The sequence below is a fragment of the Stenella coeruleoalba genome, assembly GCF_951394435.1.
Source record: "Stenella coeruleoalba genome assembly, chromosome: 14".
Classification (NCBI taxonomy): domain Eukaryota; kingdom Metazoa; phylum Chordata; class Mammalia; order Artiodactyla; family Delphinidae; genus Stenella; species Stenella coeruleoalba.
In genome coordinates, this window is record NC_137160.1 from 43,457,824 (window position 1) to 43,470,921 (window position 13,098).

General features: G+C 42.0%; 1 protein-coding gene across 1 annotated transcript; it reads right to left on the reverse strand.

Annotated features, from left to right (window-relative positions):
- Positions 1-520: 520 nt before the first annotated feature.
- TTR (transthyretin) lies at positions 521-6,852 on the reverse strand (the record flags this gene model as incomplete). Its single annotated transcript, XM_079943189.1, is given in 6 exon segments — positions 521-713; positions 1,971-1,976; positions 1,980-2,035; positions 2,038-2,105; positions 5,642-5,772; positions 6,784-6,852. Coding segments are annotated over 6 exon segments (438 nt in total). The 3' UTR covers positions 521-605.
- Positions 6,853-13,098: the final 6,246 nt, after the last annotated feature.

A 13,098-nucleotide genomic window follows, 5' to 3' on the forward strand; every position in this document is an offset into this window, starting at 1 on the left:
GAATTTCGGGTTAGTCCAAGTGAGTTGGGGGTGCGAGGGTTCTCTGATCACATCCCCCAGTCAGCTGCCTGTGGGCTCTGGTCATTCTGAACCAGATTAGAGGGCTTGAGTCACTGTAAGTCTGTCCCGGTGGAGCTGGGCTACTCTTGAAATCAGCGAAGCACTTAAAGGAAATGCACATAATAAAGAAGAGGACCCTTAGAATTTGCCTTTTGCTATTCACCAAAGGTGAGAGGAAAAGAAAGCTCTCTCATTTTCAGAATGTGTGTTTTTAATAGCTGCGGACGAGGTCGAATATGTGCTTAGCTTGGAAAACATTGGAAATTTGGATTTCCCCCAGAGTTCAGCCGGAGATGTTCTTTGAGTTCCTTTGCATTTCTGTCAAATTTGGTTCCTTTTTTTAATTCGAGAGGACAACAGGGGAATAAAAAAAAGCAAGATCAAATGGTGAGATGGGAAGTGCTTTAATAGGAATGTTTTATTGTCTCTGCCCGAGTTTCTAACATAGCCTATAAAGTGAGAGCCCTGCTTTAATAAAAATGGAATGCTGTTGGTTACACGAAGTCCTGTCCCTCATCCTGCAGGTCCACCGAAGCAGGTGCCCCTCACTCCTTGGGGCCGCTGATGAGGGCCGTGGTGGAGTAGGTGCAGGGGCTGAGCAGGGCCATGATGGTATAGTGGCGGTGGCCAGACTCGTTGGCTGTGAACACCACCTAGGAGGGAACACGGACCGGATTGCTTTTCAGCAGAGCCTCCAAATGTGAGTCACAGACAGAGGGACCACTCCAAGTCCAAAGACATTAGTTTTACTTTCTTATTTTGTTTTCTGGAGCAGTGTGAGCAAAAGGCAAAACTCCAAATATGCTGGCCAGCTAAGCCGCTGGAGCCTTGCGCAGCCCTTTCCACCAGATTCTTTACTCCCGCCTGTATAATCAGGTCTCTCTCTTTTTTTGGGAGATTCACACTAAAAATCAGGGTGGCCCTAACCTGACCGAGGGAAATCACAGAGCTCCTAATTGCTCACGTAATTAGTTGATCTTTAACGCTGACCGACATGTCTGGATTCTATTTCCACGGCAGCCATCTGTTTAACACGACTTAAGGAATTATTACAGACAAGGAGATTGGGCCCATGGATAACTTTGAGGTTCCCACTACCTCATAGGCAGAGGAGTAGAGTGTGAAACAAGGGTTACAATTGTGGCTTTATTTTTATTATTATTATTTTTTCTAGCGTGACTTCTCACAGGAAGAAAGCTGAGGCACACCTTGAGGCTAAACCCAGCCCGGGCCCTGGTGGTAAATATTACTGCTCTTCCCCTTACTGGCCCCGTGACCTTGGCAAGTTATTTAACTTCCCTGGGCCTTACTTTCTTCACCTGTAAAATAAGGATAATAATAGGAATGGCTCCAATGGGTTGTTTACAAAGATTACATAGGTTAAATATAGAAAACAGTGGTAGTATATGCTTGAGAACTGTTATCTATTGTGTTGCTATTATTATTATGAATTTACTGTCTCTGTATGCATTGTCCGAAATCACTTATCCAAACCTCTGGAAGCCAGATGTGTTTTGGAATGAAAAAATTGTCAGATTTTAGAGAAGTAAAATGATGCACTTATTTTTTGCTGTGTGACACCCTAAGTGGGGTCTGGAGGGTTGCCTAATAATCCAACATATTAATATTTCTTCAGCAGACAAACAATAGGATTCAGTGGAAGGAATGAAATCTCTAAAGAGCATCTTGTAAGTTCAGGTCATGTTACTAAGTGAGTTATCATCAAAGAGAGAAAAAGTTTGCTTTTCAGAGTTTTGTGGATTTTTGATTGTAGAAATGGGAAAGGGAAGCTGTGCTAGTACAGTACGTTCCTTCCGACTTTTCCAAGGGGTGCAAAGTGCAAACGGTGCATTTTCTGGGATTGAAAACAAACAAAAAATTAAAAACAACACAAGCGTCCATCCACTTACCTCTGCCTATTCATGGAAAGGGGAAAAGCCAAGTGACTTCCAGTAGGATTTGATGTCTAATTCTACTTGTATATTCCTTCTACAAGTTTTTCATCTGTTGTGAGCCCATGGAGCTCCCCAAATTCACTGGTTTTCCTAGAAGGTGCAAAAGTCCACGTTAAGTTAGGCATTGAGGGAATAAATGCCATTTTGAGGTGACACCACACACACACACACATGCACACACACAAGTGCAGTTTGTGTATGTGATTATATATATATGTGTGTATATATATATATATATATATATTTTTTTTTTCTCAACTAGGTCAGGACAGGGAAAATTCTAGTAACTGTAAAATTAACTGACAGGAAATTTGTCAGGAATATTTCAAAAAGCTCATTGTAGATTTTTTCTCTTATGAGGTTTCACTTCAAAAAAGTCATTACGCATAAATACACTACCTTGTGTCATAAATACGCTACCATGTGTAAAATAGATAGCTGGTGGAAACCTGCTGTATAGCACAGGGAGCTCAGCTCGGTGCTCTGTGGTGACCTAGATGGCTGGGATGGGGGGTGGGAGGGAGGTCCAAGAGGGAGGCGATATATGTATACGTATAGCTGATTCACTTCATTGTACAGCAGAAACTAACACAACATTGTAAACCAATTTTGCTCCAATAAAAAAAAAGAAAAAAAAAAACCACACTGACGTTTTCTAGAGAGGTACACTTTTAACGTGGGATCCTTCATTGCATTCATTATCATCTATTTACACTCCTGTAAACTGATGCTCCCAGAGTAACCAAACTTTAAAGCATTAATATAAACACGATACCTCTTTTAATTGCAATAGACACATTCTTAAGTCATTCAGTCCAACAGGACCCATTACTAATAAACAAAAAACACATTTTTGGCCGCTTCCCCATACAGTACAAAGTAAGGAGGAGAGTAAACGGCTTCCCCAGCAAGGGGCCTTGTCCCCTCAGTGTTTTGAGGGGGAAATTGTAGATGAAAACCTGGTTCCAGGCCAATGGCAGGAGATAGAGGAACATCTAGAAACTCAGGGAAGTGTTTGAACTGGGCTAACTTGGGGCTTGTGGGTGAGGCGTGGGAAGGTCAAAGAAGCTCTAACCATCATGGTGGGGGGGGGGAGGGACAGCCCAGGCCACTCAGGAAGGCAGTTACTGAAGCTGTGACCTCCCTGGGGCCCACCTGGCACCCAGGTAGCCTGCAGCAGAGCCAGCCTGACTGACGGGTCCATAGTCCCCGGGAACCACCAAGGGCAGATTGAGCTGACAGCTGCTAATTTGGAGGACTTAAATGATGTGCAGTTTCAGGAAAATTTGTTTTTATTAACTTGTTGGATAATTTGATGTGACAGGATTTTGTTCATACGTAGAAAACTGAGAGTAGTTCTTGCTGTCAGTTGAAAAGACTGTTTGACGTTTTATTGCAATGGGTTTCCTTTCCTGAAAGCTAAAAATCTTTTCAACGTACTTCTGTGTCTACATGTTCCAATTTAGGTTTTAGCAGACTAATTGCCAGACAGTTAACATTAAAAAAAAAAAAAGTCATTACGATTCAGGGTTGGTGTTTGGGCGAAGGTTCGTAACTACCCCTGGAAGTGGCCATAAGCTTCTCTGACTGGGGTTCCCTTGGGGAACCTGGGGGCCTCACTTCTCTCCCCTGTTGTGTGAGGGTATCTTCCAGAGGCGGTATCATTTGTACACATGATGGGAACCCCAAAATACAAGGAGAAACCCATATCTGACTTTTTCATTGTTTATATGATTAAGCTCCTTGGTAACTCTTTGCCGTCAACAAATACTAGGTAACTCCTTTTTGTTTTTAAACTAGGCAATTTCTGTTTCCATGTAAGTACCTGCTCAATGGCTGGTGTTAGAAATCACTCTCCATTAGATAGCAAAAACTAAGACAGGTAAAAATGGAAGTTGTCTTTATTGACTCTTTCTTCCTTGCCAGGAAGAAAATATTGGATTTCCCTTTTTTGTCTTATCATCAGAAAAAAAATTCCCACAAACATCTGAATGTTGTTTTTTTTTTTTCTTTTTATTTATTTATTTATTTATTTTCATCTGAATGTTTTTGGCATCCGTTCTGTCTCATGCTTAGAATATTCTCTTAACTTGGCATTTCCACAGTGTTCTTGGCATTTTATAGAAACATAAGTGAACTAACAAATAAAAACTGAGTGGAAACCACACTAAAGAAAATGACCTTCCCAATGATGGATGAAGAATCATCATGTGTAAAAAAAAAAAAGAAAAAATTCTATTTCAAGAATCATCATGTGATTCTTGGGATTCATTGAAAACCCACAGAAACTCTCTTCTCAGGGGACAGAAACACTTAGCAGTATCGCTTGGTACTGAATGTTTCTTCGTTGTTCATTCTTTTCGTTGGTTGGTTTAGATTTTACTAATGTGCATTTTCTTTGAAACTCTTGCTAGTGGAGGTGGAAGAACTCTGTGAAAGTTATAGAGCGTCTGGTGAAGGTGAGAAGTCATTTGGGCTCCCAGCGGTGGGGCATGGTGACGCTGATCTGTGGCTGTGCTTGCTGTCACGTGTCTTTCTCTTCTGTGTCTTTTCTTATGGAGCTCGATAGCCCCAGCCTCACAGAGTAGATGCTCCACCAGGGTTTGCTAGACAACAGCTCTGGACTCTGGATGATCCAGATACACTACAGACAGTCACCTCCTCCATGCAGCCCCTCGATTCCATTCCTTTCATTAATAAATCAACACAAATTCTACATCTTTCCTAACATTCAAAGACAAGGAGTGTTATGCAAGGGCATCAAGGCATCTGGAATTCCTGAAATTATATACACGTTTTTGTATGTGTGTATATGTGTATTTTTCTGGGCATGGAGTTCATAGTTTTCATCACCCTTTTCATGTGGTTCATGACCCCAAAATGTGGTGAAGTGTAGGGGGGAGTAGGAAGCTGCCCGGAATGCTGTTCAGGATCCTGGTCACTTGCAGCTGAACAAGGCAAGAGGGCATCCTTCTCAGAATCCACCTTCCCTCTGCCCACATTTTCAGTTTACTTGGTGGACCTTTAGTGAATGATGTTGTTAGGGACCCTTTGACCGAAACCGCCCGCCTTGGCCAGGTACGACAATAACTGCTTGCATGAGTTGTCTCACAACAGGAGGTCCCGATAAGGAACACAGCACTGCCTCAGAAAACTAATCGGGAGAACCCGAGAGGGGCCAAAAGGAGGGAGGAGCCCATAGGTCCTGCCGACCTCCCAGAAACCCTCGAGCTAGAATCCATCTTGGCAGAGAGATGTGCCTGCCACCAGGAAGGATCCTGAGTCAGGCCAAATATGGGCACAAGCAAGATGATTGGCCAGAGACAGCCGGAAACTAGCCCCATCACCATAAGCCCTGAGACTGCGAGCCACGTGGCAGAGCAGTCCTCCTGGGTTCCCTTACCCTGCTGCTCTCCACCCGGGCGCCCGTTCCCAGTAAAGTCTCTGCTTTGTCAGCACGTGCGTCTCCTCGGACAATTCATTTCCGAGTGTTAGATGAGAGCCCACTCTCGGGCCCTGGAAGGGGCCCCCCTTCTGGTAACAATGTGAGCCCCTCTCTCTAACAAGTGGCGGGGGAACGGGAAGGTATAACCAAGTCCTCCATCTGGGTTCTCTGGGCAGCTCACCCCGAGGCAAACGGCTCCCAGGTCTCGTCAGCAGCCTTTTTGAACACTTGCACGCCCACGTTCACAGCAGGAATGCCCTGGACCACATCTAGGACTTTGACCATCAGAGGACACTTGGATTCACCAGAGCCCTGGGCAGAGAGAAAACAAGTGACAAGTCAACAAAGTTGGTCAGAGTGACAGGATGCGTCCTTTGTGACCTTCGATTTGGAGGAGGCAGAAAGGACACGCGAATCCCATTTCCAGCTACGGAAGTGTTGATGGTTAATGAGCTTCCCTCACTCAGTGTAGCAAAGACGTGATTGTCTCCAAAGAAGGAATGGTTTCTGCCTCTGGACATGCTGTGCTCCAGCGGGGGGCGTGTATAATGAACTTGAAGGGAGCAAATAGGCCCTCTGAGAACAGTTGCTTCAGTAAGCCTCGTCATCTGAGTGGAATTACTGCAAAGATGTACTGTGCCATGGGACTAAATAGTTTTTCCTGAGAGCATTTTACTCAGTTGTTGCTGTAGTGATTCCCTCTTACTAGTCGCTGTAAAATAATGTCAGATGATTTCATGACCCTTTTTAGAGTTTTAGTTAATTCTCCGAGGGGATTTAAGAATTTTTTTTCTTTTTCTTTTTGGCTGTACTGCATAGCTTGGGGGATCTTAGTTCCCCAACCAGGGGTCAACCCGGGGCCCGCAGCAGTGAAAGGGCTGGGGCCTAACCACTGGGCCACCAGGGAATTCTCAGGATTTAAGAGTTAGATATCTGACTAGAACATTGTCTGCCAAGCCTTTCAGAGGTTAATCACTACATACTTTTTGATTAGCTAAAGGGAAATCAACTTTACCAAATGTCAAGCTTCTGAAAACTCAATAGTAACAGCTTCTGGAATATCGGATCTTTATTTCTACCATTTATCTGAGGAAATTGAGGCACCACTGCAAAACCATAAAGGAGAGCGCCCAGGATCCAAGCCCCAGTTCAGTGAGCTCTGCAGAATTTCATTGTTTTTGAAGTTTGAATCAATGATGTTTAAAAATAGATGCTGGGTGCCCTGGCCCTACTAACAAAAGCTGGTTGGCAAAGCAGGAAGGAGTCCCTTCTACTTCGCCCACAGGAGACACATGAAAGGATTTCAAAGAGTTGAACACTCACCACAGGGCTAGCCTCAGACACAAATACCAGTCCAGCGAGGCAAGGGAGGAACAGACGGGAAGAAGCCATTCTGCCGAGGACTGGTGGGTCTCTGAGAAGGGCTGCTCCCAGCTTCGGGCTTTTATACTCACTTCTCCCCAGCCAGCCTCCTGAGCCCTGCCAACCTGACTCCAAACCTGCTGATTCTGACTGCTGACTTAGTCAACAAAGGGAGAATAAGTAACCCACACAAATATGAAACTTGCCTAGACAGATTAGAGCGTCAGAACATTAGCTCTATGAAATATTCTTAACAGGTCATTTGACCAGCTAGATCACCAAAACAAAACAATCAAAACAAACAAAAATACCCTTCTCCATGCGTGGCTGGATGCAGCAACATTCCTGGAGATTTTATTCCTCCCTACCTATTATTTCTATGCATGTTTTCCATTTTCTATACATTTTATCATTCATTTTAAATGATCGATGCAAACTGTAATAACTTATTTCACATGGAATGACATTTGGCTACACAGGCTTAAATATAGTGCACCAGAAAGCATCGTTGCACTCGAGCTATATCCATGAGTCAACGAGGAGAAACCTTTGGCAGTGCTTACATTTGAAAAACCTATGTTTCAGCCAAACTAAGTCATTTGGAAGCTTAACTTAGGAATTTCTCCATGATTTTTGTGTTCTTCTGAGACAAGGTTCTCGACCCAAGGAATAATGACACATTTCAAACTGGCATCCACGAGCCTGAAATACAAAGAACCAGATATTTTTTATGGCCTCTCCTGCACTGAATGTGCAGAAACAAGGCTACCCAGCTGGCTTTTGTCAGAATCAAAGTTTCCGGAAGGAAGTAGAAATGGCTGTGAGAATTAGAAGCCATGGTTGACAAAAGGTTCTCTTTCTCCTGACCAGTTTACAAGTCCAGCAATTATAATCATTTGATGATTCATTGATCAAGTACCAGCTCTTGGGTGTATGTGTGTGCACACAAGTGCATGTGGCTTTGTTATGGGTTAAGACAGGTTTTGTCCTGATAAAGACGTATATGTAGAAGATGCAAAGAAGATAGACAAAAATTTTGGACAATCACGTGTCAAGGATGAGTCCAGTTTGGAGCACAGAGAGTTGGGGGAGCATTCCTTTAGGTGACAGCTTGGAAGAAACTGGACAAGAGGTGGTGAAGGATAAGGGCTTTCAGGGAGTAGTGTAAGGGACAGGAAGACATTCCAGGAATACGGAAATGTGCAGGGGAGGAAACTGACCACAGAAAAACAACAAAGGAGCAAATCCAGTTCAGAGCATAGCTAGGAATGGTATCTCATAGCCTTAGAGTCTGACTCTGAAGTAGCACTGGAAAGAGTTTTGAATTTGAAGTTCGATGACCTGAGTCCTAATTCTCTTGCCCGGTTTGCAGGGTGACCTTCTGTGAATTATGTAATATCTCAGATACCCAGCTCATGCATTTGTAAAACAGAAATACATACTTTTCTACTTCAAAGAACTATTCTAATAACTTTTTACATTAGATAATACAAAAGCGCTTGATAACCTGTAAGCCACTATTCTGGTATAAAGTATAATTATAATTTAGTTCAACATCTCTGCTAAGGAGAAAATCCTTTCTTTTATATCTTTCATATATTGTCATCTACTATTCTCTGGACTATTTCCCAATGCTCAGAGCTTGGGTGGAGAGTCTGTTTTCTGACTGTGAATTCTAAACATTCGAACGTGCTCTCATGTCCCAAGTCAATCTTCCATCTATGCATCTTTGCGCTACTTTCTGTTAAAACCAAGAAATGTGTCCCATAGACATCATGACCTGGCAACCCTGGGCTGCCACCAGCCCATAGACATGTTATGTTTGGCCTGAGGAATCTGTCTTTAAAGTTTTTTTGAAATAGTTGTTAAAATTAAAAATTGAGACATATTGCATGAAAATGTGGATTTCTGGCTTCTCTTGAGAAAGCAGAAAAGGATGTAGCATTAGGCCTATTCTCACATGTGACGGTAATCTTCAGGCTGTCATTCTCAGACATCACAACAACCAGGACTCTCCTTTGACTCTGAGGCTAGGTAGCATCTCTAGTGGCACTCTCACACTTGAGCTCTTTTCTCTCCTTATACATGTCTCGTTTCTCTCATCTATGTTCCTGCCTGGCCTCCTGGAAATTTGAGTTTGAAATTGCTGGTCTCCTGACAGCCATTTGAGTGATGAGTGACAGCTTATTTCCTATTTGCCAAATAGACATTCCAACTTCTTTGAATGATTCCTTTTCAGACACGTTTCCCAGAATCCTTATCACCCAGAACTTCCTCCTCTGATACACTCCCATCGGTGGTCAGTGCTTCTTTTCAAATGTGATGCTGTGAACTGGATACGTGCTCCAGGTAGAATCAGGCCAGTACACGGGACTTTGAGACAGTAACCTTCTTTGGAAGATGCTCTACTGCAAATGATGCATCCTGAACGCATGTGTAACTGTAATAGCTGCGACCACATTCCCCGCAACATAACACTACCCGTCATGACCTCTTGGTCGCAATGATCAAAAATCACCATATATTATCCATCATCTCTGCTTTTTTCATTTATGAATCTTATTTTCAACTTTATTGAGGTATAATTGACAAACGAAATTTTAAGATATTTAAAGTGTACATAGTGGTGATTTGATATATGTATACATTGTGAAAGGATTCCCACCATCTAGTTAATGAACACACCCATCACTTCACATATTTATCTTTTTTTTTTTTAGTGAGAACATTTAAGTTCTACTCTCTTAGCAGACTTCAATTATATAAGACAGTGTTATCAACTATAGTCACCATGTTTTACGTTAGGTCTTCAGACCTTATCTATCTTACAGCTGTGAGTTTGTACTCTTTTACCAAACTCTCCTATTTCTTCCACCCCTCAGCCCCTGGCAACCACTTTTTATTCTCTGTTTCTATGAGTTTAACTTTTTTAGATTCTACATATGAGTGAGGTCATACAATATTTGTCTTTCTCTGTCTGGCTTATCTCACTTAACACCATGCCCTCGAGGTCCATCCATGTTGTTGTAAATGGCAGGATTCCCTTCTTTCTCATGGCTGAATAATATTCCATTGTGTACATACATACCACAGATTCTTTATCCATTCACCCCTAGACAGAGACTGAGGCTGTTTCCATATCTAGGCTGTTGTGAATAATGCTGAACACGGGAGTGCAGGTATCTCTTGGAGAGCCATTTCTCATGTCCTTTGGATATATAGCCAGAAGTGGGATTGCTGGATTGTATGCTAGGTCTATTTTACATTTTTTGAGGAAACTCCATACTGTTTCCATAGTTGCTGTACCAATTTACATTCCATCCGCAGTGCGACAGTGCACAAAGATTCCCTTTTCTTTACATCCTTGCAAGCATTTATTATCTCTTTTCTTCTTTATGATAGCCATTCTAACAGGTGTGAGGTGATATCTTCCTGCGGTTACCATTTATGAATTTTCACCTAAATACAGGAACTTATATTTATGCCTGATCTATCTCCTCATGTTAGTTACACCCCCACTCCATCCATTTACACCCCCTAATAGTAGATTCCGTTATTCACTGCAGTAGCACACCCTCCAAGCCTCATGCCCTTGGCCACTTTGACTTGCTTGTCTTCTGAACTATCATTGACCTGGAAATCATTAGCAGAATTTGAACTTGAACAAGATAAGGAGGTAGAGGGAAAGTGAGAGTACAGGGAGCATCCCGAATCTGATTGTGGGATCATCAATAACTTACAGAGATAGAGACGATTTTTAATATAAAAAGAAGAGAAAATTCTGCCAGAGACCTAAAGAGCAAATGTAGATAAATGTGAAGTAAAAGTAAGAGAGCCTCAGGAGAAGAAGCTTATGGTGTTTTAGGTGAGAGAAGAGCAAAGCTGAGGAGGAAGGAAGAAATGAAGAGAGTGGGAATGCATTCTTGGTCAAAGGAATGCTGGTATGGAACAAATGGCAGTGACAAATACAAGAAAAGTCCAATGTTTCTTACCTGACAAGCAATTTGTGATGAAAGAGGGTTATAAGGATAAACATAAACTCCCAAAGATAAGAGGGCCTGCCTTTCCGTGTTTATCTGAGTTTGTGAAAGCTCTTTTAGAAAGATGGTTACATGAGGTCCACCAAGAGGGATGAATTAAGGTCAAGGGTCACCACATTCCTGGAGCCTTAAGTGGTTGCTGTAGAAACAGTGTTCTGTAGGGTGGATATCAACAGCAGTAGGATCAAGCGCCAGAAAACAAAGGTGCAGTAGTGAAACATTTCTGCTATAAATGTATGTCTTTTCTTAGCCATGTACTGTTTTTCTTCACATTCTGAGCATGGGGCTGAAGCCTAGATGTTTAGCTGAGGTAAAAAAGAGACTCATTTGATGATGCTATTCCTCCTTTTACTACAGAAATATGTGGTAGTTAATGAACAGCTCAGGACTGCTCTCTGTTTAAGGTTCTTCTGCCATCTCCCTTCTAAGGGACAAGTTTATCTATTAATTTTTTAAAATATCATAGATAAATTCTTTCTTCTTCATTTATTTTCTGAGGGTGCATGTCAACTGCTAGCCAGTGATCTGTTGACCCTGAAATGCCCACTAATATTCTTGTGAGTAAGCTGATTAGCCAGAGTGGAGAGTTGGTTGACCAGGAGTTTGGACTGGGTCTCATGAAGGAGGGGGATGGGTAGGGGGGGAAGACAGTGTTTTGGGGCCCTGGATCTTTGCAGGCTGAAGAATTCAATTTCGTCAGCTCCCCTTGAGGTGACTAAGCCCTGAGGATTCCATTAATAGTAAGATAATCGTAAAAGCTTCATTTTAAAACCATAATACCAATTTAATTAATAGTCAGATGGTTGCTGAGTAAGCAAGGAATTAGAGCAAAGGGACTTGACTAATTTTTTGAGACTATTTCATCCAGCCTACGGGAGAGCCTAGAAAATTTCCTTACTTCACAACAGACTACAGTTTTCTTGTGCTCGGAATGCTTGTTTCTGTCTTATCTAGTGTGTCTTTCCTCCGGGGATGGCTGAATAAATATGGAAAAAGCCTTTTCCTTTGTTTCCCATTCTTTTATTGCCCATGCAGGCAACCATATAAATGGAATCATACAGTATGTAGCCTTTTGATTAGCCTTTTGTAGCCTTCTTTGTGTTAATATAATTCTTTTTCTTCATCCATGTTGCTGCATGTTTCATTAATTTTCCTGTTAATTTATGAGTAGTACTCATTTGAATGGATATACCACAATGTGTTTATCCATTCAGCATTTGGTGGATACTTCAGTTTCCAGTTTTTGATGATTATCTCATGTTCTTAAAAAGATGGAGAATGTATCTGAGAACTGTAGGTAGTATATATAGACTGGAATGAATTGCCTAAAGAACTTAGAAACTGTGATGTGAGAAACACATTATAAAACCAGCATGTAATGTAGAAAAGCAGAGACATGCCAAGTCATCTTAATAGGGATTCTTAACCTGGGGTCCACAAACTGTTGGTGTCTGTGGGTAAAATTCGGAAAACCTGTGATATTGGATGGGAAAAAATTACATCTTTATTTATACAAATCCCTGACTGAAATTCAGCATTTCCTTAAATTATAAATGTAGACAACAAACCAAAAGTAGTTATTAGCAGTACCTGTGACTTTGTCACCAATAGAAATCACATATATTTTCATATACATCTACTGGGTGGATATCTTTTAAAATATTCTTTATGCTCATCACTACTTTGAAGTTATGGTAGTTATTAGACCCAGTGCTAGATTTTGTAATTAATAAAGATGCACACATATTATATCACAATTTGAAAAATATTTTAAAGTGTCATTTCAGTGTTATTGAGTTCCTTTGTACTGTATTTAATTTTACATACAATGAGGTTAAGAACTCTGAGGAAAGAGATGGAATGGACCCCAGGCCAGCATGGCATGGCTGTAATCTCATGGAATCTACTAGCATATACAAAGTGAGAAAATGGAAGTTATCCCTGAGATTCGTTAGCAGTTGAAGGAAGTAAAAGGGAAGTTGTGGGCTTCTCTGGTGACACAGTGGTTGAGAGTCCGCCTGCCGAGGCAGGGGACACGGGTTCGTGCCCCGGTCTGGGAAGATCCCACATGCCGCAGAGTGGCTGGGCCCCTGAGCCATGGCCGCTGAGCCTGCGCATCCGGAGCCTGTGCTCCGCAAAGGGAGAGGCCGCAACAGTGAGAGGCCCGCATACCACAAAAAAAAAAAAAAAAAAAAAAAAAAAGGAAGTTGTAATATTTGTTGTTTGGCATGAAGAT